Genomic DNA, 27931 nt, shown 5'->3' with positions numbered 1-27931 from the left:
TGCACTTGGAAACAGTTACCACTTTTGTTGGCTGCTTCTACAACCTCCATGTAGGACGAAGGATCATCTGCCTTGATGTAGGAATCAATGGCCTCTTTAACCATCTCTTTTTGAAGCTGGGCTTTAGCAAGTTGGCTCCAAACTGCAGGCTCATTGCATCTTTCAGCAAATTCATATGCACGATCCAGATTTCCAATGTGTTCAATTAACACCTATAAAAGTACAGTGCAATTAAACAATGTACTTAATTATAAAAGGTGCCAAGATTTGCAACAGTATTTCACATCTCACCTGCACTGCAGATGTGTTCACATCAAACTTCCTGAAGATGGCAAATGCCTCTTCAAAGAGTTCATTACTAATGGCAATGTTGGCAATGTCAGGTGCATCATAGTTGTCCAGACGATTGATGTACTCCATCACACGGGTACGATCAGCTTTGATAGCAGTGAGGATCAGCAGGTTCTGCAGATTTCTAGGTTGGAGAGGGGGAAGCAAGTTGCAGGATTTTGGTATATAATTAAGAGCGTTTGAGTAGACAGAATTGCACTATTGAATACCAAAAGAGATTGCCGAAATGTGGCTTCATAGGCACCAATTGCTCCCCTGAACCTCATCCTTGAGGATTCATAGGGGACCCTTTTGATTTTCCAAAATGGGAGAAACGAGATAAGCCCAGCTGTGCCTTTATTCAAAAAGGCAAATATTTACAAGGGCTGCAGGATAATCAGAGTGCCACTGAGTTAAGATGGAGATAAAAATCAGTCATTAAGACCAACTAGATAGAGTTTCACCAATATAGTACAAACTAGAAACAACCAGATATATTCAGGGACTTGCCTGACCCACAGAATTACATTAGAAAATTATGAACTTAATTCTATTGAAAGAGAAGATTAACAGTTGGATATTACTATTCCATTAATATGAAAATGTTTCTGCCAAATCTACCACTGTTCAGTTGCTTTTGTAAGTTCAGAAGATCAAAAGCAACCAAAGATCCAGTGTCCTTCAGACACTGCTATCTGCACATTGGGTTCCAATAGGCTGCCTGCCCTGAACAAATTCCATTGACAAAAGGTGGTAGGGCTCCCAATACCAATAGTGCCCATATGCAGCCTCCACAACCCAGCTAGTACACCTGGTGAAACCAAGCATACTAGGCCAAAGAGGAAATAGGGTCCAGGTTGAGATTGTGGATTAAAATAGATCTCAAGTTGTTAAATTCAGCTGCCAGCAAAAGGGTCTTTATTGCAAAAACTGGATTTAGTGGCACTTTTTTTTTTAAATAGAGGCATGGTTCCAGTGGAAAGACCAGCAACTTTAACAGACCAAGTTACAAATCCCAATATCAGTTTGCAAAGGTGGTTGTTGTTTACTGTTAGGCAATGTTAAAAAAAAACATGTTCTACCTGTGCTCACTGAAGACAGAATTGTCCAGGACAATTTTTTCTAATAGTTCAATTAGTTCATTTGGAAGGTCAGCAGTCATGAAAGCCTTTACAGTAACAGAAACCTCCTCAGGATCCTGAGTTTCTGATAGAGCTGTCTGTACAACCTGGGGAAAAATGAAATTTGAACTTCAATACAATACACGTCAGATTTCCAAAAGTCTATTCTTAAAAGCATGCCTATTTTACACAAATCAAAAATAGCTCAAAAGAGTGCCTTAGTCAGATGGAAGCAACTGTAGGTACAAGATTAGGTGCTTTTATAGCAAGGGAATGAAAATTCCAATAGCTCGGACCTTCCCAAGTAGATATAGTAGACAGCCTAAGTGTGGACTAAATCTTAAAATGGAACAGTTAGTTTTAGGAAAAAAAGGGAAAAGGACTTATAGCTAAAGTTTAAAACACTACTGCAAAACCAGTTGCATGGTTTCTCCTGCACCCTTAACAGCAATTAGTGTTTTGGGCGCAAGGGCCAAGAAAGCCAGTCAATATTTACCATCCATAAAAATATGGAATCTAGCTTGCTATGGCAGTTTTGAGTGCAAAGTGGTGCCAAGGATTGCATGCTACCCTTTTACACATATGCATCACAGAATCCTTTTAATAGTTACAGGAGAAAAAAAATAAAAATCAGACTCAGGTTTCAGATGACATTCTGGTCTTTGCCTTAAGCTACATCCCTTGCACCATGGTCTTTAACACTTCATTTAAGACAGCTCAAGCACTGGCACATTTCTGAAGACAAAGTCCAATCTAGTCATAGTCACTTGTGATTTCACTTATGTGCTCTATCCTCAAACAATTCTAGAAAATCAGTATGGTTTTATAACCAAAATTCCCATTGCAGATCTAAATTTACTAAGACCATCAAGGAAGACAAACCATAACTTCTCATATAGTGGCCTTAAATAAAAGTTGGGCAGATTTACATGAAGATCTCCACTAGCTGCGCAACACCTGCACTTCAGAACTTCAATGGAAACATAAAACAGGAATTCAACTTCAGTACAGAGACAATGAATTAAATGATCACAATCTAGTTTGTTCTCCACTCCCATAATTAACCAACCACTCATTTGTTAAATTCTAAAAGTTAATTTTTCACAACTTTGACTTGTTCTACTATTTAGCTCAATTAGTTTAGAGATGGGTGTATTTCTAAACAGTAACCTTCAATTATTGATGTAATTCCAGATTATACTCGAGTTTGCCAGTCAGGTCTGCACCAAGTGCTGCTGGAGGACAGAGTGAAGGGAGTGGATTTTAAGAGTTAATCTCTAGTCTAGTTTGTTTTGTTTAAGTTAGCAATTAACTGAAATTACTGCAAGTTAAGAGGCAAGTTAGGTTTTACAGTTTTAAACAGGGGTATACAAGCTCTTAGTAGAAGTAGCTAACTTAAACTAGTTCGAGCTCTAGCAAAGAGAACATTGTTTTCAAAGAGTATAAATTCAGGGGACTCTGCTGCTTGTCTGCATGAGTGCTGCTGGAGGACAGAGTGTGAAGAGAGTTTGGTAAGTGAGGGGAACAAGAAAAAGATATCCAAATTAACATAGGACAGATGTGTCACAGCTGCAGCATGTGGGAGCTCCTGGATGCCACAGCAATCCATGGCAACCACATCTGTACTAAATGTCTGCAGCTTCAGTTTTGACTCAAGGTGGAGGCAGAGCTGCAGACACTGACGCAGTAGAGAGGGGAAAAGTTAACTGGACACTTTGTCCCAGAGGGCAATCACACCCTTCGGATAGGGTCATGTGTTTTGGTCAGTGATCAAGGACAGGAGGGTGTATGACTGCAAGTCAGGCAGGTAAGGGGGATCTGGGAAGGTGGAAGTAGAGGAGCCTCAGTCCTTGCAATTGAAGTAGAAAAAGGTTCTTGCAGCTTGTATGGACAAGAGCAAGGGCTTTAGTGTGAATGAGCAGGCGGACATGGTACAGGAAGCCATTCAAGTCAGGGGGAAGGAAAATGATAGTGTTAGTAGGGAATAGTGAGGGGGATTGACACTATTCTCTGCAGCAAAGAGAGTCCAGAAGGCTGGGTTGCCTGAACACTGCCAGGGTTGGCGAGGGACTTAGTGGGATGGGGAAGGATCTAGTCATCAGACCATGTAGATACTAACGACATAGGTAGGACAAGGAAAGAGGTTCTGCATAGCTTAGCATGAGGAGCTAGGCACCAAATTAAGCAGAACCTCAAAAACAAACAAACAATCTCTGGATTATTACCAGAGCCATTTGCAAATTGGAGTAGGGAAGAGATTAGAGAAATGAATGCATGGCTCAAAGACCAGTTAGTAGTCGTGGGTTCTAGTTTGTAGAGCATTGGCACCAGTACTGAAATGGGAGCTGTACCATTGGTACTGTCTACAATTGAACAGTGCTGGGTCTGGTGTTCTCGTGAGTTGCAAAACAAGGGGAATAGAGGGTTTCAAACCAAAAACAGCTGGGGCAAGGGATCAAATTTGGGAAGATGTGGTAAATCAAAGGAGACAAGGCAGGAAAGGTAATATGGGAAATGCTAAAACAGACAGACTTGTACTGTGTCTCTTCCTTCCTGTCAAAGTAAGGAATCAGCAGAAAATGCAGGTTATAAAAATGAAAAGACACTAAGACTATCTGAATGCACATAGCATTTGAAACAGATGAACTGAAAATCACAAATAGAAATAAGTATGATAGCCATTAGAGACATGGCTACAGGACAGATTGGGACCTGAATATTGAAGGGTACATGACATTTAGGAAGGACAGGAAGCTAGGAAAAGGGAGGGGTGGTTGTATTAATGGTATTAGCATGAGCACACAGGGTGGGGATGACCCAAGTTCAGGAAACCAGGATGCAAAAAGCAGTTTGGGTCAAGATGAGAAATGATAAAAGGCAAGAAGTCACCTGTGGGAGTGGTGTACATGCCACCCAACAGTAACCATACTGGGTATTAAAAAAATGGGAACTGGTTAGAAAATGTAGTGGTAATCAATCATGGGGGAATTTAATCTACATATATACTAGAAAAATCAGATGGGCAAAGGTAGCCTAGATGAGTTCACAGAATGTTAGATATAGTTTTAGAACAGCACATTCTGGAGCCAGAGAGCAGGCTATACTAGACCTGGTATTGTACAAGATAGGATTAATTCATGACCTCTGAAGGTGCCCCTAGGCAGCAGCGATGATTTTAATTTTACTTCAGTTTGAGGGAGAGAAGAGTGGGTCTAAGCCTAGAATTTTAAAATTAAATAAGGGCAATTATGGAGGGAATGAAAGCAGAGCTAGCAAAAGTGAACTGGCAAAGTAGGTCAAGGGATAGATCAATACACAGAGATGCAGTGGCAGACATTTAAGGATATTTCAACACAGAATAGATACATTCCAATGAGAATGAAATGTTCCAAAGGAAGGAGCCACCATCCATGGTTAACTAAAAAACATTAGACAGCATCAAGCTTCAAGAAAATGCATACAATTGCACAAAGATGGATGGCAGGTCAGAAGATTGGACAGAGTATAAGCAGCAATGACTAAGATTAGAGCAAGAGAAAGCTGGCTAGAAATAAGCAGATAGCAAGTTTCTGTAGATGCTTAAAGTCTTAAGTGAAGATTGGTCCTATAGAAAGGGAGTGTGGGGAATTAAGGGACAATAAAAGGTGATGGCAGATGAATTGACAGGTACTTTATCATCTAATGCAAAGATTGATGCAAATAAAATTCCAAAAATAGTCGTAAATCAGGGAATGGAAGGGAGGGGAGAAAATTACAACCAGTGAAGTGGTACTGAGCAAATGGTTGGAGCGACAGGCTGATAAGTCCCTGGGTCCTGATAGACTTTATTCAAGGGTCTTAAGTGGCTAGAGGGGTAGTTGATGTGTTGGTTTCATTTTCCAGAATTCTAGATTTGGGAATTTTCCATTTGATTGGAAAATAGCCAATGTAACTCCTTTATTCAAAAAAGGGAGACAAAGCAGGAAACTACAGGCCAGTTGGCTTAACAATCTGTCATAGGGAAAATGTTAGAAGCTATTAAAGGACGTTATAGCAGGGCATTTAGAAAAATTTCAAGGCAATCAGGCAGGGTCAGTTTTGTGAAAGGGAAATCATGTTTAACCAAATTTATTGGAGTGATTTGAAGTAGTAAAATGTGCTGTGGATAAAGGGGAACGGGATGTACTGTATTTGGATGTCCAGAAGGCAATTGATACGGTGCCACAAAAGGTTACTGCGGAAAATAAAAGCTCATGGTGTAGGGGTTAACATTTTGGTATGAATAGACGATTAGGAAACAGTAGGCATAAATGGGTCATTTTCTGGTTGGCACGATGTAACGAATAGTGTGCTGCAGCCTCAACATTTTAACAATTTTATATAAATGACTTGAAGGGACCCAAGGTATGGTTGCTAAATTTGATGACAAAGTAGGTTGTGAAGATGATTAAGGAGGCTACAAAAGGGATTTATAGATTGGTTGAGTGGCCAAAGATCTGGCAAATGGAGTATGTGGGGAAAATGTGAAATTGTCCATTTGGCAGGCAGAACAAAAAAAGCACATCTAAAATGTTGAGATTGCAGAGCGATCAGGATTGTCCTAGTGTGTGAACTAGGAAAATGTTGGCATGCAGGTATAGAAAGTAGGAAAACTAATGCAATGTTACCATTTATTGCAAGGGGAATTAATACCACAGTTGGGAGGTTATGTTTGTTATACAGGGCATTAGTGAGACCACATTACCAGGGAGGGAGTGGCGTAGTGGTATTGTCACTTAACTAGTAACCCAGAGACCCAGGGCATTGCTCTGGGGACATGGGTTCAAATCCCACAGCAGAAGGTGGAATTTGAATTCAATTTATCTAATGAACATGAAACAATTGTCGATTGTAGTAAAAACTCATCTGGTTCATTAATGTCCTTTAGGGAAGGAAATCTGCTGTTCTTACCTAGTCTGGCCCATGTAACTCCAGAGACACAATGTGGTCAAGTCTTACATGCCCTCTGAAATGGCCTTGCAAGCCACTCAGCTGTATCTAACCACAAAGTCAATACAAAAGGAATGAAACCAGATGGAACACCCAGCATCAACCTAGGCACCATAAATTGACAAACCCAGCCCTGTCAACCCTGCAAAGTCCTCCTTACTAACAGACTAGTCAAACAGCCTGACAGTCATACCTGACAATGTCCCAGACACTGCCATCACCATCTTCTAGTATGTCCTGTCCCACTGGCAGGACAGACCCAGAGGTGGCAGCAGTGGTATACAGTAGGGAGGGAGTTGCCCTGGGAGTCCTCAACATTGACTCTGGACCCCATGAAGTCTCATGGCCAGATCAAACATAGGCAAGGAAATCTCTTGCTGATTATCACCTACTCCCCTCCCTCAGCTGATGAGTCAGTACTCCATGTTGAACACCACTTGGAGGAAGCACGGAGGGTGGCAAGGGCACAAAATGTACTCTGGGTGGGGGACTTTAATGTCAATCACCAAGAGTGGCTCAGTAGCACCACTACTGACCGAGCCCTAAAAGGACATAGCTGCTAGACAGGGTATGTGGCAGGTGGTGAGGGAACCAAGAGAAAACATACTTGACTTTGTCCTCTTCTGCATGTTGCAGATGCATCTGTCCATAACAGTACTGGTAGAAGTGACCACCGCACAGTCCTTGGGGAGACGAAGTCCCGCCTTCACATTGAGGATACTCTCCATTGTGTTGTGTGGCACTATCATTGTGCTAAATGGGTTAGATTTCAAACAAATCTAAATGCAAAACTGGGCATCCATGAGGTGCTGTGGGCCATCAGCAGCAGAATTGTACTCAACCACAATCTGTAACCTCATGGCATGGCATATCCCCCACTCTACCATTATCAAGCCAGGAGACCAACCGTGGTTCAAAGAAGAGTGCACATGGTCATGCCAGGAGCAGCAACAGGCATACCTCAATGAGGTGTCAACTTGAAGCTACACAGGACCATCTGCATGCCAAACTGCATTAACAGCATGTGATAGAGAGCCAAGCGATCCCATAACCAACAGATCAGATCCAAACTCTGCAGTCCTGCCACATCCCACTGTGAATGGTGGACAATTAAACAACTAACTGGGAGGTGGTGTCACAAATATCCCCAACCTCAATAATGGAGAGCCCAGCAGAGTGTGAAAGATAAGGTTGAAGCATTTGCAACAATCTTCAGCCAGAAGTGCCAAGTTGATGATCCATCTCAGCCCCCTCCTGAAGTCCCCAGCATCAGATGCCAGACTTCAGCCAATTCAACTCACTCCACGGGATATCAAGAAACAACTGAAGGCACTGGATACTGCAAAGGCTATAGGCCCTGACAATATTCCAGCAATAGTACTGAAGACCTGTGCTCTAGAACTTGCTGCGCTCCTAGCCAAGATGTTCCAGTACAGCTACAACACTGGCATCTGCCCTGCAATGTAGCAAATTGCCCAGGTATGTCCTGTATACAAAAAGCAGGACAAGTCCAACCCAACCAATTACCACCCCATCAGCCTACTCTCAACCAGTAAAGTGATGGAAGGCGTCAGTGCCTTATTTAAAGGATATAAATGCACTGGATGCAGTTGAGAAGCTTTACTAGACTAATACTTGGAATGGGCAGGTTGTCTTATGAGCAAAGGTTGGACAGGCTAAGCTTGTATCTGGAGTTAAGAGCAGGAGGCGACTTGATTGAAACATAAGATTGAGGGGTCTTGACAGGGCAGATGTGGAAAGGATGTTCCTCTTGAGAATCTAGAACTAGGAGTCACTGTTTAAAAATAAAAGGAGTCACATTTAAAGAGATGGAGAAATAGAGGGTCTTGAGTCTTTGCTTGCACTCTTTTGAGGAAGAGTGCAGAGTCTTTGAATATTAAAAGGCAGATTAAGATTCTTGATGAGCTGAAAAGTTATTAGAGAAGGCAGGAATGTGGAATTGAGGTTACAATCAGCTATGATCTTGTTGAATGGCAGAGCAGGCTCCAGGGGTTGAGTGGCCTACTCCTGCTCTGAATTTGTATGTTCATATGTAGGATGAGGTCAACAGAACAAGGCCATAATGAAGCAACCAAATGTATAAAACTACTCTGCAAATACTCGAACTCTATAATGCCATACAACCAAATGGTTCTTACCTGGTCAATAAGGGGTCTCCTGTAAGGGTTGGTCTCCTGCAGGACACTTGCCCACAGCTCAGGATCTTTCCGACGGACTAGGTAACGAGACAGGCTCTTGAACAGCGAGTTTTCATTGCACACCTGTGTTAGAGGGAAAACTAGCTCAATGACCATTGCAGAGAGTAAGTTTATTCTTTTAAACTCCAGATCCCTTTAACTGGTCAGTCTCAATTAGTGATCAGCAAATAAGCAGTTTTAAAGATTCAAATGTTTCATACTGAACAAAAAGCTACAATGCCAATATCTGGGCATTGTTTCAGTGATCAAATTTTAAAATTAGAAACATTAGCTGGTTGTAGAGTGGAAGTCTAGGCAGACATTCCAATACAGTAGAGTGAGGTAGGGCTATATCACATTAAAGGCCCTCCTGCAAAAGTAACAATCCCATTGCACTAGAGCAGGAGACCCTTGGGTACCCTGGCCAATATTCAAAAAAATAAAAGGGCATAGTCACACTGCTTTTTAGGGCGTTCTTGCTGTGCTTAAAATAGCTGCAACATTTCCCTACCTACTGTACTTCAAATACTTGTTCTAACTAGGAATTGCATTGAAGAGGGGAAATAGACATTTGTGAATATGCAAGGTCAAGAAAGAGTTACACAATTGCATCAACCTCAGCCTAGCTTGTGTTGCATTGTTATACATTAATCCAATGTAGTTGCGCAAAGAATCTCGATTTTCACTCACATTGATGAGCTCCATGTCACACTGACCACGCTCATAGGCCACACAAGCCAGGTGGGGGTCTCTCTTCTCACAGTATTTACCAACCACACGGCTATCATAATATGGATTCTCCCGGAGGAAGCGCTCTGGGTTGTTGTTGCTGTCAATGTAGATTTTTGCAAGTGCGTTGTGGGTGGCAGGCTCCTCACAGCCTTCGTGAATTCGGGATTCCAGCCATGGCAACAGCAACTTCAGCCTGCAAAGAAAGTACTCAAGTTTAAAAACCAGCAGCCAACGTACTCGAGTACCAACATGCAGCATTGTAAAGGCAGGCAGGTTTGACCCCAAATTGAAATCTGTTGTGTAGAGGCCGAGGACAAATTTTCACGGAGGGCAGTGGTGGGTCAAATCCACTCCATTGAGTAGGATGAGATGTGCTCACATTTCTTCTTCCAAAAGGTATACAGAGCTTTGCGATCAGCAGCCTGAAGGAAGAGGACAGCTCGGTAAAGACATTACAGTCCAACATACTAAAGGATTAGCAAATCCTTTTATGCTGGGCTGTACAACCTGAAGCCCACAAACAGCACAGCCTCCCAGTTCTTCCTGTCATCAGAGGTCTTAGAATGCAGGAGAGTCTGAACAAACTGGCAAAGGCAGTCAGGTCCTTCCAGACAAGTAAAACTCCTGGAAGTGACAGACTACCAGTTGAGTTGTATTCGACTGTGGGATTGGATTGGCTCAGACCTGCTGGAAGTGTACGAGAGTATGCTTCTGGCCAACAGCATGTCAGAATCCATGATGAAAGGCAGCTTCACCCTCATCTACAAGCAGAAAGGGCAAGAGGGTGGAAACCAAATTGGCAGCCCATCTCATTGCTTAAATGTAGACAAGATTCTGTCCAAAGTCATTGCCAGCCAGGTCAAGTCTGCCCTAGAGTTGGTGATTCACCCTGATCAGACTGTACTGTACTTGGCAATAAGAGCAGTGATAACTTGCTCTACTCATTGATAGGATAGCCTATGTACAGGACGGGGCAGGGGTGTGGACACCTGCCTCAGCTTGGACCAGAAGACTACGCTTGACAAGATATCTCATGGATGTGCTCTCCAAACAAATGGGGTTTGGGGTGGGAATCCACAATTGGATCAAACTGCTCGATACAAAACATCAGTAGCACAGTTTCAATGGGCAGGAATCAGTTTCCCAATCAAATCTGGAGTCAGACAAGGCTGTCATCTCTTGTCTTGTTTGCAGTGTCAAACCTTTTGCGAAGTCCATTAGGACAGATGCAGGCATAGGAGGAGTGACAATCCCAGGCAGCAGAGGCACTCTGGTCAAAGCCTCCTTGTAGATGGACAACAAAATTGCTGTTGTGCTCGGATCTGCCATCTGTTCACTGGCTGATTAGCATCTGTGACCAGTTCAAACTGGCCTCAGGAGACAGTCAATCACAGCAAGAGCGAGGCCATGTTCTTTGGGAACTGGGCTGACTGATCCTTTGTCCCTTCACTGTTAGGTCAGACTACCTGAATGTGCTGGGGAGCATGCCAAAACTTGGAAGGAGCGAGTAGCCACTGAGCATGTGGGAGCAGCATTCTCTCTCCACTGAAGAACCTGGTCAACAGGTGAAGCACTTACAATGCTGTATGTGGCACAGGGCTGACCCATACCAGCCTCTTGTACCCTGGCAATTACCCCAGCCATCTTCTGCTTTATCTAGAGATCCAAAATGGACCATGACCAGAGGGAACGATGTTCAAACTGCTAGGTATGGGGGGGGGGGGGGGAAAAAAAAAAAAAAAAAAGTGTACCCAACGTCCCCCTCATCTTGATAGCAAGATTTGTGCAGCTGCATGAAGCTGTGTGGAGAACCCTAGTTCACAAACACCAAGTGTCACGAGGTGCAGAGGGTCTCTGTCCCCCATGATGCAAAAGAGTCTGGCCACAGCCACGAAACACTACATCTAGTTGGACCGTGCTTACCACCTATGCTTCATGGGATAAGTTTGACACCTTTGTGATCAAAACACCTTTGACCAGCCAGGCAGTGGTCGACACTGAATGTCCTCAAGGCCCTACAGGAAAAAGGAGATGGCAGATCCTGTCGGATGGTCCAGAGCAGACTGCCAAAGTCATTTGGCAGAATGCCTCATCACCAGAACTTTCAAACAAGCACCAAGATGTAGCTTGGCTGCTGGTGAGAAAGGCCCTCCCAGTCAGATCCTTCCTGCAAGCTTGGAATCTCTGCCTCTGTACTCTGCCCAAGGTGGTTGTGGTGGGGAAGTGACTGTTGCCCACCTCCTTCTGGAATGTGCTTTTGCAAGGCAGGTGTGGAAAGAGATGCAGTGGCTTTGGGCAAGGTTCATCCCAAGCAGCTCCAAAATAGGAGTTTGTGCTCCATGGGCTGACCCCAGGGATCTATGCAGAGATATATCAACTGCTGCTGGAGGACCATCAACTATGAAAGATGCTCTTTGGTCTACCTGAAGCTTGCTGGTCTTCCAATGCAGAGTTGTCCACGACCAGTTGTTGCAGACTGGCACATTCCAAGTTCTAGGACTACATGCTGAGGGACGCACTAAAGCTTGGGGCAGCCGCTGCAAAGACTCAAATGGGGAAAGAACACTGTAAAAGGTCCGCCCACCATAGTGAAAGGGGCTGGAACCTGTGTAAAACCCCCTTGGGGCTGTATGCACCAAAATACAGGTTTTGCTGTGCAATGCAGATATACATTACATGTAAAATGGAATGCAAGGGTTGAGGGGCAACTTGTTCTTTTTGGAGAAAACTGATTTCTTTTGCACTTCCTGCAATGTCAACTTAATTGTTTTGCAATGCATTTTTTTTTTTAAGCGGACGAATAAAGCATATTTTGGGGGGGGGGGGGGGGAAAGAGAAAGGACAGGAAGAGCCAATCCAGATCAGACGTCTCCAAGCAATTACATTTAGAGTAAAACCATGAACTGTTAAACAGAAAGTGGTATGTTGGCCTTCATTGCAAGGAGATGAGTACAAGAGTAAAGGTGGATTGCTGCAATTGTATAAAGCCTTGCTAAGACTACAGCTGGAGTATTGCAGAGTTTTGGTCTCCTCATCTAAAAGGAGATGTAGTTGCCATAGCGGGGAATACAATGGAGGTTCACCAGATTAATCCCAGAGATGAGAATACAGGTCCAGTTTCTACAAAGTTACAAAAAGAGGGGTGATCTCATTGAAAACTTAGAATTCTTAGAGCATGACAGGGTAGATGTGGATAGGATGTTTCCTCTGGCTGGTGAGCCTAGAACAAGGGGACACAGTCTCAGAATAAAGGTGGCCATTTAAGACCGAGATGGAGGAATTTCTTCAGAGGGTGGTGAATGTTTGCAATTCTCTACCCCAGAGGGCTGTGAAAGCTCACGGATGTTCAAGACAGATTGATTTCTAGATAATGACATCAAGACATGGGAATAGACAGAAGAAATGGTAGAGGTAGATCAGCCATGATCTGTTTGAATGGTGGAGCAGGCTTAATGGGCCAAATGGCCTACTACTGTTATTTCCCATGATCCTCTGGTCCACTGTCAGGCTTCATTTGGGATGGGGTTTGACAATAAATAAGGTCATGACTAGCAAACATGCAGTTGACACATTTGGTAATTTCACAAAGCCATGGCCAACTTGCTCACCCAGGGATTAATGTGTATAGTGCTCAAACTAGTCATACCTCCACCTGTACCAAAGACATCAAGTCAGAGGCTTGAAAGAACTAAAACTTGTCTGCAGAAGTTCCAATCTGCTTAGCAATTCCTTTCATGGCCCAGCTGAAGTGGAGAACCCCTTTCGGAAAGGGAGTGTTGCCAGTATTAACTTATAAGCAACTACAAATTTAGGAATTGGAATCTGCAATATTGAGTTATCAAATGAGTTAGGCCAAGTAGATAAAGATGGTCTCAGACAGACAAGTTCATTCATGAGTACAACTGGTTGATCATCTTACCTGTTTCTTTTTTCTACCTCAGCAACTAGTTCGTCAGTGGAGAATTGTCCACGAACAACAAGGATTAGATTCTTAATGACATCTTCAGAACAATCAACATCAAGGAGCCCTCCAACTACTACTGGCAGACGACTTGGGTTCACCTAACAAAAACCACAATAGGTCATGTTCTTGTCCCAATAAGCCCTTTTACAAAAAAAGTGGTTGAGAATGGAAATATATAAACTGCTCAATGCTAGTTACATAAAATGAATTAAGGTAAAAAACCAAAGGTGACTCCTGATAGAGCAATCAGATGTCAGCGTGCACAAACATTTGCCAGCACAAATGCATGCATGACACTGCCCTTCAATAGCGGTCTACATTCACCTGAACGGAACCCCACTCCTTCCCACCATCCCTGCTTCACCCCACTTGCTCCCTGCCACAGAGCTGCCTTCCTGAGCCACTTGCTCCACCAGCCCCCAGCTGTGTCCCCCCCACCCCAACCAATCGTTCCCTGCTGTGCCACCCGAAGCAGCAAGGCAGGTTGCAAAAAGGGGGTACACTGAGGAGAAAGCAGGGAGCGAGCAAAGAGAAGACAGGTGCAGGAGGCAGCAGGGAAATGTTGGAGGGTGGGATGGAGGTGGATGGCAACCATTGAGGGGATTTTTGGGTTGAATTTGTTTTGTGATAAATTGAGCAATGCCATTTTTATTACTGGCAGCTACCCAAGAGGTTGCAGACAATGATGGTTCAGTGGACAAGGCTGCATTTGCACATGTGCTAGTATGCACCACTTAGTGGTTGCGCTGTCTGCAAATGCAGCCAAAATAAGTGTTCAGCTTGCAGAATTAATTCTGGCCCTGCCAGAAACTCAAAATGAATAATCTTGTGACCAAATTACAACTAGAGAACTTACAGCACCATAATGTGCATTTCACTCACCTTCTGAACATAGATCTCAATGTACTTCTGCAGGTTGTTGCGGTACAGATACAACACCAGGTCATGTACAAAGTCAAAGCGATCACAAACAATAATTAGAGGCAGCTGGTCAGTCAGTTTGGCCTCCTATAAAACAAAATATACTTTAAAACCAAGTAGCTTCAGAGTCCTAATGCACAATATTTGAACAAGCCAATTTCCTTCAATGGCAATGCTCTGAACCCCCCTTTGATGGAATTAAAGCACAATATTTTAAAATCTACTTTAGAAAAATGCGCAGAAATGCTGCTTTTACTAGTATTTGGTCAAATTGGAGTAAATTTGAAGAGAACGTTCATCCTTGAATGGATTAAAACAAATCTTAGAAAATTAAGTTCTATTACACCCAAAGTAAAAACTGCAGAAGTGGCCTTGTTTTTAGATGCATCTATAGCAAGATTCATTTTAGTTCCATATAGAGATGCATATGGTGAAATTATGAGTGGTACTGGTTTATGTTGTACATCCGTTTGATCTTTCACCCTACCTATTGGTCATTCTATCAAGTTCTCAAATCTACATCTTATATCTGCCCTGTTAGTTCAGATGGATTCAAAAATAGAAGACTCTCCCAGCCAACCAAAAAGTCACTAATATCTTGCTGAGTGCACCCCTGCAGAAATGACTGACCCAATACCAAGTGCAAATGTTTTAGGATACACTAAGGCTCCATAAAATAAGCTTTGGCTTATGAATCAAGCAGGGCTGAATTTTAATTTACATTCCTAAGTGCAAGCAAAAAGTTAGAGCAAACTGGAGTGCTGACTTGGGGCTGCATTAGAATGCTAAAGTGGGAGTTGTGTGACTGTTGGTAATTAAGGGTAAGTTTTAATCTAAAGTCTAGTTTTTTATTTAGCAAATTAACTTTACAGTTGCTGTTTGGGTTGGAGGTGGCGAGTTTTAGACCAGCTTTAAATAGAATTTACTCAGGCTCTGCTTGTAGCTGCACCTCGTTAGATAACTGGCTTAAACCAGTTCCCAGGGGCTAGAGTCAGACAGTATAAAAGTGGGCCATCTTACAGTTCTGACTTCATTTGCACTGGAGTGCTGACTTGGGGCTGCATTAGTGCGCTAAAGTGAGAGCTTTGACTGAGGGAGCGAGGAGCTCCTTTCATTTCCTACCTGTCCTGAGTGAGGGGAGCAGAGTGTTTCCAAAGAGCACAGCTGACTGGTGAGTAAGTCCTGGAGGGTATTTTTCAAACTGGATTGAATTGCAAGTCATTGTTCTAGCAAGACTTAGTTGATTTATTTTATTATAATAGTCTAAAGTTAAATTTAAAGGGTTTAGTCATGGCAGGAGAGCTTAAAGCCGTGGTTTGCTCTTCTTGCTGCATGTGGGAATCCGGGAACATTTCCAGTCCCCGGGACCAGCGTGTGTGCAGGAAGTGTCCAGCGGTAGCTTTTAGAAGCTCTGCTTTCAGAGCTGGAATGTCAGCTAGAAACACTGGAGCACCCACGAATGACAGCATGTTTAGAGAGGTGGTCACACCGCAGAAGGGACTGGAAGGAAGGGAATGGGTGACCCAGGCAGTCCAAGAGAAACAGGCAGGTAGTTCAGGAGTCCCCTGGGGTCCCACTTGCAAATCGGTATTCCATTTTGGAGGCCGATTCCTCCAGCGAGTGCGGACAAAGCCAAGCTTCTGGCACCACAAGCAGCCTGTCTGCACAGGAAGGGGGAAGAGCAATAGCAATAGGGGATTCTATAGTCAGGGGAACAGATAGATGCTACTGGCCATCAATGTGACTCCAGGATGGTGTTGCCTCCCTGGTGCCAGGGTCTGGGATGTCACTGAACAGCTGCAGGGCATCCTGAAGGGGGAGGGTGATAAGGCAGAGGTCATGGTACACATTGGTACCAATCACAGGCAGAAAGAGGGATGAGGTCTTGCATCAAGAATTCAGGGAGTTAGGCAGTAGACTAAAAAAGCAGGACCTCCTGGGTTGTAATCTCTGGATTACTCCTAGTACCACATGCTAGCAAATATAGAAGTAGGAGAATAGCACAGATGAATGCATGGCTTAAGAGTTGGTGCAGGAGGGAGGGTTTTAGATTCCTAGACCATTGGGACTGTTTCTGGGGAAGGAGAGACAGTCTACATCTGAACCAGAGGGGGACGAACATCCTTGCTGGTGGGTTTGCTAGTGCTGTTGGGAGGAGTTTAAACTAATTTGGCAGGGAGGGACACAGACTCCTAGCAGAATAGGGACACAGCTAAACACAGGAAAGCAAACAAGTCAGAGGGAATACAGCAGAAGTTAAGGAAGACAGACCAGGATGGATGGCCTCTACTTTAATGCCAGGAGTATTACAGGTAAAACAGTTGAGTTAAGGGAAAGGATTGACAGGTGGAATTGTGATAGAGTAGCTATCATGGAGACATGGTTGAGGGAGGGGCAACTCAATATCCCAGGATATAGGATCTTCAGACAAGACAGAGGGGGTACAAGATGGGGCATTGCAACATTTAAGGTGTCGGTTACTGCAATAAAGGAAATTATACCTTGGAGGTGGCATCAAATGAAGCTTTATGGGTAGAGTTTAGGAATAAAAAAAAAGGGACAGCCACATTGCTAGATGTTTATTATAGACCCTCAGATAGTCAGCAGGAAATTGAGGAGCAAGTGAGTGCACAATTCGCAGGTGTAAAAATAGGGTAATTATATTAGGTGATTAACTTTCCCAACATTAATTGGGGTAGTCATCATGTTAAGGGATTAGATGGAGTAGAGTTCTTAAAATGTAGACAGGAGGAGAACTTTTTAGCTCAACATGTAGAGGATCCAACAAGGGAGTGCAGTGCTGGACCCAATTCTGGGGAATTAAGCCAGACAGGTGGTTGATGTGGTGGTGGGGAGAGCAACTAGACAAGTTGCAAAAAAGTTTGAATGGGGGAGAGTGAATTTTAGTAAAAGACGACAGGATCTGGCCAAAGTAGACTGGAGAGTTACTTGTTGGGAAATCTACAGAAGAGCAGTGGTTTGGGGGGGGGGGGGGGGGCAAACCATGGCTTTAAGCTCTCCTGCCATGACTAAACCCTTTAAATTTTACCATTGAAAAATGGAAATGGAGGGTACAGGCCCAACATGTTCCCTCTAGGGCAACAGGTAGGAGCAACAAGCCCAGAGAAACATGGATGACCAGAAACAAACAAATATTCAGGGTACAATAAAGGAAAAGAGAGGCTTTTAGCAAATACAAGGAGAGCAAATCAATGGAAGCATTAGTAGAGTACAGAAAGTGTAGGATGGAGCTTAAGAAAGTAATTAGGAAAGCAAAGAGGGGATGAGAAAGCTCTGGCTGGTAAAAGTAGGGAAAATCCCAAGATATTCTAAAAGCATATCAATGGGAAGAGGATAACCAGGGAAAGGGTAGGACCCATTAGGGACCAAGGGGGAAATCTGTGGGTGGAGCCAGAGAACATGGGTAGGGTTTTGAATGAATACTGCACATCTATCTTCACCCAAGAGAATGAGGGTGCAGATATGGAACTCAGACTGAGGTTCTTGAGCAAATTGTCATAGGGAGCAAGGTATTGGAGGTTTTGGCAGGCTTAAAAGTGGACCAATCTCCAGGTCCGGACAATGTGTCCCAGGATGCTGTGGGAGGAGAGGGTGGAGATTGCAGGGGCTCTGACCCAAATTTTTAATTCCTCTCTGGCCATGGGGGAGGTGCCAGAGGACTGTAGAACTAATGTGGTCCCACTATTTAAGAAAGGTTTAGAGATAAGCCAGGGAACTATAGACCCGAGAGTCTCACGTCACTGGTAGGGAAACTATTGGAGAGAATCTATCTCCACTTGGAGGTGCAAGGTTTGATTAGGAATAGTCAGCATGGCTTTGTCAGAGGGAGGTCATGCCTAACATTTGATTGAATTTTGAGCATGTGACCAGGTGCGTAGATGAGGGTAGTGCAGTTGATGTAGTTTACATGGATTTCAGCAAAGCCTTTGACAAGGTCCCACATGGGCGACCTCAAGAAAGCAAATGCAACCAGGATACAGGGTAACTTGATCAAGTGGATTCAAAATTGGCTTAGCTGTAGGAGACAGTGATGACAGATTGCTGTTTTAGTGAAGGGAAGCTAGTGTCCAGTGGTGTACCACAGGGATCTGTGTTGGTCCCCTATTTGTCATTTATATAAACGACATAGATGACAATGTGGGGGGTAGGATCAGTAAGTTTGTGGATGACAAAGATTGGCCAAGTGGTTAACAGTGAGGTTGAGTGTCTTGGTTACAGGAGGATAGACGGGAAGGTCTAATGGGCAGAAAAGTGGCAGATGGAATTTAATCCTGAAAAAGGGTGAGGTGATACATTACTCCTTCCGAAGTGTGACAGAAGTATTCAATGAATGGCCTGACACTGGGAAGTTCCGAGGAACAAAGGGACCTTGGCGTGTTTGTCCATAGATCTCTGAAGGCAGAAGGGCAGGTTAATAGGGTGGTGAAAAAGGCATATGGGACACTTACCTTTATCAATTGAGGCAGATTACAAGAGCAGGGAGGTCATGTTGGAGTTGTACAGAACTCTGGCAAGGCCACAGCTGGAGTACTGTGCGCAATTCTGGTCACATTATAGGATGGATGTGGTTGCACTGGAGGGGGTGTAGAGGTGATTCACCAGGATGTTGCCTGGGATGGAACAGCCAAGCTAAGAAGAGGTTGGATAGGCTTGGGTTGTTTTCGCTGGAGCGGAGATGACGGAGGGGTGACCTGATCAAGGTGTACAAGATTATGAGGGGCATGGACAGGGAGCAGCTGTTCCCCTTAATTGAAGGGTCAGTTACAAGGGGACACAAGTTTAAGGTGAGGGGCAGGAGGTTTAAGGGGGATTTGAGGAAGAACTTTTTTTACCCAGAGGGTGGTGACAGTCTGGAATGCACTTTGCCCATAGCCTTGAATGTTATGACATGCCAAGTGCTGGCAAATGGGATCAGGTAGACAGATCAAGTGTCTTTAATGCATCGGTGCAGACTCGATGGACCTCTTCTTCACTATTATTCTGAAGCAAGACTGGGGACAGGCTAGACACTTGCAGGAAACTCAAAATACTTCTACTTAGCCTAGAAATTGAACTCTGGGTTGAATCAAACCAAATGCTTAATCTTGCAGGCTATTTATGCAACATACAAATTAGGACACAGCACATTTATTGCTTTGGTTGAAGGGGTATCCCAAAGTTTCAAGTAGAATCCAACTTTGAGAACAGTTAGAGCCCCCTGTATCAAGGCTGTAGATTTAACTGAAAAATTTAGGTTGACAAAGCTAGGTTACAAATAGAGACAAACTTTTGGCAGTTTAAATCACCAATATTGATCATACAGGGGTTTAGTAGAAACCTCATCTCCCCAAACAATTAGAACACAACAGCACTGAAGATAAAAACCCTACATCTACAGTAGTGATGGTATTTAAACTAGCAGTTACTGCAGGAATAGCACTCTGGGATTGGGAAGCAGACATTGCTATATGATTATAGGGGTTTTAAATCTCATTTAAATTCTGAATCATTTTAAGTAAATTCACTATGCACTTCACCTACAGTTATATTTCAGACTTCAGTATATACTAAAGTGCCATGCATCAGAATTCTTAATTCACTTAAAACATTTAGGTTTTGAAGTGTCTATTTCAGGTACCAGTAGCAGTGGAGTCAGTAGGCTGAAGTCTCTGGTTTAGTTCTTTACAACTTCAGTAGCATTCTTTCCTGTGGTGAAAGCAGCTTCTTGAGCAGTGTTTAAATTCCACTGCACCATATCCTGAACAGGTAACTTGCATTTCAAAAGCACCTCACTGCTGTGATCCAGATATGAATGAGTAACAATATCCCAAATCAAGCATATAGCCACATTCCTTCATCCCTGGGTCACTACTGGAAATCCTTACCCAGAACTGCAGTGGTTCAAGGCAGCCTACCATCTACCATTTTTAGTTAGATTCTGCTCAGTTAAGGTTGGCTTTAATCCATTTTATGATGAGTGGTTAAACTTTGGAAATATTGCAAATCACTAGTTTAGATATATTCAGATATTCCAGAAAAGAATATTCTGTAAACATTTTAGCCAGCTTTACAATGGATATTCTGCCAATGTCTTGCCACATCCAAGAGCACTATCCTGCACAAGTAGAGAAGGATAGAGTCTGCTGGAAACAAGCAAAGAAAAGGAAAGGCGGCGGCCTGCGCTGCAAAATTTACCTGGTACATGTCCTGCCCATTCCAGACACAAAGGAACAGCACAAAAGATAATAGCTTCCATCAAGAGCTGGTCACTTAATTCAACATTATACAAACTGACAAGCAGTGGAACAAGTTCAACAGTCATCAAACCACACTTCAATTTAGCACTAAACTGAAGGAACATCTCAATTCTGCAATCCCAGTTTAATCTGTTCTACATTACTGCATGAAGCTTTGAGGATCTTTAGACTACAGCTGAAAAAGCAGCTAGATAGGCTGTTTCTTTAAAGCCCATTTACTTCTGTAGTCCCTGTATATCACTTTGTAGATTAATGCAAGTACATAACTAGAAGTTATTTAAAAGTTCAAGCACCTGTAGTTACAAAATTGCTTGTAAGTGTAATAACTGTTGCGTGTATTTAAACATGCACTATATTGTTAAAATTCAGTTTAGAGTGGAATGTGTACATTGAAACTAGTCTTGAAGTTATAAAAGTGCAGATGATTCAATTAGACCCCTTGTACAGAATGAGCTGTTTGCAGTCAAGACTTAAAACATTTATGCGACAAGGCCTTTAGAATTGAAATATGCACTTATGGCAGGACATTGAATTGGAGTTGACTGCACAGGTTTGGAAGTTTGAAATAGCCAATAATCAAGCTAGACTCAGTGAAAACATTACATTTAAAACCCAGCAGAAAAGCCAAAAACCTGGGCAGGCATGGAGTGCTAACCTGGGATGGAATATCTGATGGAGGTTAGGACAACCAAAAATACTATAGTGTGCAATTAGTGTTGAACATGGAGCCCTTGTACCCATATGGCCCAGCACAGAACAGCATGAGAATTGAGTGATTAGAATTGCTTTTTTCCCCCAACAGATGCAAATAGCCAATGCATGAACAGTTTAAAAAGTGCATCACAGGTCCCATGGGACAATCAAGACAGTAGCTTCCTTCAAAAGGGAGGAATCTGGAATTCAGATTACTTTAAATTATAAAATCCAAAAAGTAGCCCAAGTAAAATTCTTGTATGCAGTCATGCAAAACAAGATTTGCCAGACTGAAGTAACCAGTTAACACCAAGATTAATTAAAAAAGTCACTCAGTTTACTTTGAATTGTTAGTATATTCGAGAACCAAAAAAATAAAGCCACGAAATTTGAATTGTTTTTACCTTAAGGAAGTTCTTCACACGTTCTGGATCATAACAATTGCTCTCACGACAGATTCTTTCCACTTCTTTGATCTGCCCAGTTTTGCAGGCAGCCTGAATGTACTTGAAGTGGACTTCTGGATCTTGACTGAAGTTTACAATGGAGCCCAAAAAGTAGAATAGACCTTACAAATAAAGCAAAGCACATGTAACATGGGGATAAGCAGGGAATCTGTTTCAAGGTCAAGATTGCCTTTAAACCCTACATTTTTTGCTGTTCCATGATTAGACCCAACACCACTTACTGGGTAAGAAAATTCAATTCTGTCCCAAGATTCCAGTTATCTAGTAGCCCATGACTTTACTTGGACTAATTGAGATAATATTCCATAGAAACCTAGCTAGACAAATGTCAAGTTAGCTATATTTCTACTTTCAGAATAATCAGACCAATCCCCACACTTAGTTTGACTCCCAGAAAATATTTCACCTTTGAATTTGCAGCATATTCTATACAGGACAGGGAACAAAAATGCACAAGTATGCCTAGCCTAAAGCATAAAGTAGGAGTCAGCCATTCAACCCTTCAGCTTGCTCCACTCAAAGCAGTATCTACATGCCCACCTTCCAATGACAGGAACTGTTCAGAGCAATGTTACCAAGGATACTATGTATCTGCACACTACCAAATCTTACTTACAGGTCAGATAGCAAAGCTAGTCTTTCAATCAGATTGAAAAAAAGGAAAAAAATCAAGGCAACCATCACCTTATCTTGCACTAAAGAATGTGATTCACAGATAGAATAAGGAAGATGGACAAAATTGAAAACTTGGTGGAAAAGATTAAAATTCTTTTGAAAACCTTTAGTGGAGAGAGGGGGCAGCTGCAGAGTGTGTTTTGGATAATACTGGAAAGGTAGGATGACAAAAAGGGAGAACTTTGAATAGTCTGGAAGTATCGTATACAATAAAAGCAGGAAATGCTGGAATGTAAGCAAGCTATCTTATGTCTTAGCAGTGATGCATAAAGCAATGTGGACTAGGTTAGCAGCCGGGGCATAATTGATACTAAACTAGTAAGTGAAAACCTTTCAGATTCTTGTGCACAATTACCTCTATTTAAAAAAAAAGCAAATCATGATTTCAGATAATGATTGCACAGGATGCAATTTACTACTCAACAGTTGCTGATTCACTATCTTGGTACACAAAAAAGCCTAGTCAGGCAAGCTTCAAGATGTGTGGGAAACTGTATAATGATCCTGCAGCAAGTGATGAAAGCAGCATGTGAAATCACCCATTCTGCCATTAAATTCCTGCTGTCAACTGACAAATCTCCATGAATATAATTCATATGAAATGGAGTCAAACATCTTAGCATCTACCTTCAAAACTCTTGAAAGACTCGAACAGTTCGATCAGCTGCTGTGTGCCAAGTTGTTCATGGTATTTGGAGGCAACTTGCACACAGATCTGCAGATTCTGACGGATGTTAGCAGACAGCATGGCACGCAGACATTCAACAGAATCCTCAACGGACAGGGAGCCAAAGTAATTGACAAGCCACTGTGGGAAGGGTGATTAAGGTTTACAGTAATGTCAAAATTAAATTTAATTGAATCAAGATGCAAAAATTAACATTGCTTTAATTGCCAAGTATTCTAGAACTATTAACATGAAGTTCAAAAAATTAGTGTGAAGTCTTAAGTAACCTCCAAAATTTAAGGAAAGTTACCTTAAACTACTTTAACCAAGCCTTCAAATTCAACTATAGGTGAAATCTATAGTTACTGACCTCTGGATTGAGCAGATGAGTGTGCACAACAGCACGCTTAATATCATATAGGTCTGTATAATGTTCTAGAGCTCTTTGCAGCAGTCCAGCTTTCTCACAAAGCTGAGCAATGTGCGCACGGTCATAATGAGTGAACATCTGGTTACCAAGAATAGCATCTGCAACCTGAAAATAAAGACATGATACTCAAGTTACCCTAGCAATTTAGATAAGTATGGGCATTTGAGCTCTCATTGAAAGAGGAGATATGGCACAAGAGGAAGATAAAGCACTGTACCAGCATACAAATCAATCCACTTGCTTCAGGTGGAAAGCCAGCCAAATAAATGTCAAGCATTTCTTTAATAGTGAGTCTGAAGCAACAAACTGGAAAGCTGTAAACTCCTACTGGCAAATCAGCATCACATGACTAGGACACCTGCAGTTCCAAGTCAGAATACATGGCAGTTTCTTGGAAGGGGAAATTCCAACAGCATATTGAACACAGCAATCTCAATCGTCCACTCTTCCTGAATATTTAAAGACAACCAAGTACCCAAAAACATGAGTAACAAAGCAACATGTTTATGTTCTGTCCTGTTTTATGTTGCATTGCACAATGAACTGCACATTGTCCATGCAGCCACTAGAGGGGTTGAAATGTCAACCCGAGAAGTTGCATTTCTGCAATCAACAGGAGCTGAAACAGATTAGCTGGTGGTAGAATTAAACCATTCTGGGTAGGTTAGAATTTAAGGGGAATCCAAAAGTGGTAAAAGTAAGCAAATATGACATTTAAATTTGATCAACTAAAGGGATATGGGATAGTGTAGCAGCAATCATCCCCCATGGTTGCATTAGATTTGTATTATATTACACCACAGAAACAAGACATTCAGCCCAAGTGGTACACATTGGTGTTATGTTGCACACTAGCCTCATTTAACCAACAGCATACTCTATTTCTTGCCCTCCTTTACCTAGTTTTTTCCCCCCTTAAAATGTTACTTGCTACTCGCCTCAACTCTCCTTGCAGTAGCAAGTTCCACATTCTGGGTAAAGAGAAGGTTTCTCCTGATTTGTGACAACCTTATTCTTAAAGGTAGTGTCTGGTTTATTGGAACTGGGTCAGACACCATGGAAATTCAATTAAACCCACTCAGATCACTAGATGAAGTGCATGTGGGCATTGCCCAAATATTGGCAGGGAAGAGGGCAACATCCAATTATTCCACTTGCACCCAGAGTGTTACAACTGTTGCAATTTGCAAAGACAAAAGTTAAGGTCTGACTAACAGCTTTTCTTGTACCTGAGGAGCATGCATGAGGTTCATTTCCAGGAGGCGGGTCTGCAGGGGGCCTTCAGATGGACGGTTATTCTTGAGGGCATCCAGCAAGAAGGAAGTGCACTGTTGGATCAGGTTGTATTCCATGAACACATCGACAATCTGCAAAATTACAGCAATTGAGGGAAATTGAGATTTGGACAATAAAACTTGCACACTATGGAATGTTATTGTCAAGTGAATGCAATTATTCACTATGAAAAATGTGCCAAGTTATTTACAGCTCCTGCTTGCAATCCTTTCCATGCACTCAAAGCTTAGAACAGGCAGTTACAAGAGGGACGCACTGCTTGGCCTCAATTACCCAGTTCTTTTGACCTACCCAATGCAAACTATTTGATTACAAAATCAGATACAAAATTTCTTGAGTTTAGGGGCACTCAATGGAGTGCTCGAGAAGCCCTTTGGAATTTATCCCAAAAAAATTCATGCAAGTTCAGGGAAGTATTCCTGGCAGCCCATGGAACCATCATAGATGAGTACAGCATAGAAAACTGCCATTCAGCTCATTGTTTGAAAGAGCTCTCACTTCCCATAGCCCTGTTTTTTCCAGGAACATACCCGGTTATTGAAAGTTAATATTTGATTTGATCTGCTTCCAGCACCCTTGCAGGTAGCACATTCCAAGTCACAACTCACTGCATTAAAATTCTCATCTCTGGTTCTTGCACCAATCTCAAGTTCACATTCTCAAAAACTACATTTACACAAAACATTATAAATGACAGCATGCTATGTAAGCAAACAGACAAGAGTGACAGCTCTTCTCCAGGAGAGAGAAGACCAATTGTGACCCTGCATTCCCAATAACTAGCGGTCAAATTAAGACAAGGGATTGATTCTGGAGCCTTCTGGCCAGTGGAGTCCACTTTCATTGGTTGCAAATGCAGTACTGCAATAAGTCACAAAATAAGATCCACATAAACTGAACTAGATCAGCATTCCATTGCTCTTAAAAAAAAATTATACAACGACCATCCCACATTCATTGCCTCACTGGTCACCGAAGGGTTCTCTTCCCTGCACAATTTACCTGTAGATTTTAAGTGGGTGATTAGTTGAGTTAGCTACAAAATGGAACTTGCTAGATGATAGGAAAAAAAGTGCTAAAACTAGTATGTACTGATTGTTTTTTCTTAAACAGTCTAGCAGTCAGATGTTAGTTTTCAAAAGCAAGAGTTTCAGCATTAAAAGGAAGGCTATTAATTGTTACCTTTATTTTGTACTTTATTCCAAAGTGTTATTTCACTGTGTATTTATAATAGGAGCAGACAACGATATGGCCCATCCAGCCTGCTCTGCCATATCTCAATTCCCCTAGACCAAAAATCTGTATCCCAGCCTTAAAAATGTATTCAACTAAAAGATTCATTTCTATGCCAGTTTTTTTTTTAAACTGATCATTGAAATTGATGAATGCTTACCTGGGTGATATCAGCAAGAGGCTCTTCATCCTGAACCAACATCTGAGCAAACTGAAGACCCTGATCAGGACCAACCCTCATCACATTCCTCAGCAGAAAGATCCAATCTGGAGAGTAACCAACCTGAACAAGACAAACCATAGTTGAGCAATAAACCTAGCACTGTACAGATACAAACATACCTACATCCTCAGATGTTCAATGCCATCGAGATGCTTTAGTACTAGAATTCCTTTAAGGAAATTCTAAATACCTACAAAAAACCCATATTGCTGCAGCTCAATTATAAAGATTGCAAAGGATCTCAAATTTAGACAAAGCAGTTTTAATTTTGCCACAGCCACAATCTGCAAGGCTAGGAGTGTAAAAGCTTAGTGTAACTTTATTACAGCAATCAGAATCATAACCTAAAGCCACATTTATCCTATTCAGTGGGATTAAACACTTCATAAGACATTATACCTACCATGAGTGGATCATGCAGAGGACCCCTATAAAATCCAGACATTGAATTCTGCCAAGGATTTGCACATTTTCAAAAGGCATTTGACAAGGTTAGAAGATTAGGGTTCACTGAATTTGGGGGCAAGGCAGTAATAGTGGCTTGGGTTGAGGATTGAAGTCAGAAACAGTTCAAGTATGAATGTCACAGGTTGCAGGCGGCTTCCTGATTACAGCCTTGGCCCAAATAACTGAACAGGGAGAGGGGACAACAATTGCTCTCGATATCAAGGCAGTATTTGAGTATGGCATCAAGGAGCCATGGCCAAATTGAAGTTAATGGAAATTAGGGAGAAAACACTCCACTGGTTGGAATCATACTAGCACAAAGGAAGATGCTTGTGGTTGTTGTAGGCCAATCAGTCCCAAAAAACATTGCTGCAAGAGTTCATGGTAGTGGGGTAGTGTCCTAGGCCCAACCACCTTCAGTTGCTTCAATGACCTTCCCTCCATAAAGGTCACAAGTGGGAAAGCTTGTACAATGTTCAGTACCATTTGCAATGCCTCAGATACTGAAGCTGTCTGTTCATGTGCAGCAAGACCTGAACATTCAGGCTTGGGTTGATAAGTGGCAAGTAACATTCCTACACACAAGGGCCAGGCAATGACCATCTCCAATAAGAATCTAACCACCTCCATGACATTCAACAGCATCACTGATTACTCCACAAACCACGTGGGGATCATTGACTAGAAACTTAACTGGTCCAGCCACAAAATACTGTGGTGGCCAGTGGGCAAATTAAGATAAAGGCATTAGAAATGTTACATCAAAACAAAAATGCTTGTAAAGATTTAAATAAAACTAATCAACTTACTTTCTCATGAAATACCTGGCATATTTTCTGCTTGTACCAGTAGTCAATGCCTGCTCACATCTGATGTAGCAATGTGGAGTATTCTAGATAGATGACCATGTGTCAGGGATAATCTTGATCTGTTGCTGCCAACCACCCCACCCACCCTTGCTCTCTGCTCCCCAGACTTGTGCTGGTTAAAGGGTTTCCTACTCTGCTCCCTCAGTGCTGTTCCATCCTGTGCACCCCCCCCCCCCCCCCCACCCACAAAACCTCACACCCATAAACCTGCTCACTCACCAAGCCACCTGAAAATAGCAAGGACAGCCAATCCCAGCACCGTGAACCACTCAGCACTCACCCTGCCTGGGGAGCCTACAGTCAGGCAGTGACCAACTACAAGACAGGTGTCTGTCAGACAGGTCCCACCTACCCCCTCCATATGTACACTAATGAGCCAAGCCAAGCCCCTCCAAAAGCTATGACCAGTCCCAGAGATCCTGCTATCAAAAGTCAAGCTA

General features: G+C 42.6%; 1 protein-coding gene across 2 annotated transcripts in view; it reads right to left on the bottom strand.

Moving 5' to 3' along the window:
* Positions 1-27931, bottom strand: part of LOC137346813 (clathrin heavy chain 1) — a 120176-nt gene that overhangs the window by 23954 nt on the left and 68291 nt on the right. For both annotated transcript variants that reach the window (XM_068010703.1, XM_068010704.1), the window contains exons 11-22: positions 26113-26235; positions 24653-24790; positions 23364-23528; positions 22954-23134; positions 21589-21752; positions 14196-14321; positions 13269-13411; positions 9308-9542; positions 8579-8701; positions 1413-1558; positions 292-475; positions 20-212 (exon numbers count right to left, since the gene is read on the bottom strand). In XM_068010703.1, coding sequence (XP_067866804.1) covers positions 20-212; positions 292-475; positions 1413-1558; positions 8579-8701; positions 9308-9542; positions 13269-13411; positions 14196-14321; positions 21589-21752; positions 22954-23134; positions 23364-23528; positions 24653-24790; positions 26113-26235 — 1921 coding nt within the window. The remainder of the gene's footprint in view (positions 1-19; positions 213-291; positions 476-1412; positions 1559-8578; positions 8702-9307; positions 9543-13268; positions 13412-14195; positions 14322-21588; positions 21753-22953; positions 23135-23363; positions 23529-24652; positions 24791-26112; positions 26236-27931) is intronic.

The sequence above is a fragment of the Heterodontus francisci genome, chromosome 30 (genome assembly GCF_036365525.1).
Source record: "Heterodontus francisci isolate sHetFra1 chromosome 30, sHetFra1.hap1, whole genome shotgun sequence".
NCBI classification, from domain to species: Eukaryota; Metazoa; Chordata; class Chondrichthyes; order Heterodontiformes; family Heterodontidae; genus Heterodontus; species Heterodontus francisci.
This window is presented reverse-complemented; position numbering and strand designations above follow the sequence as displayed.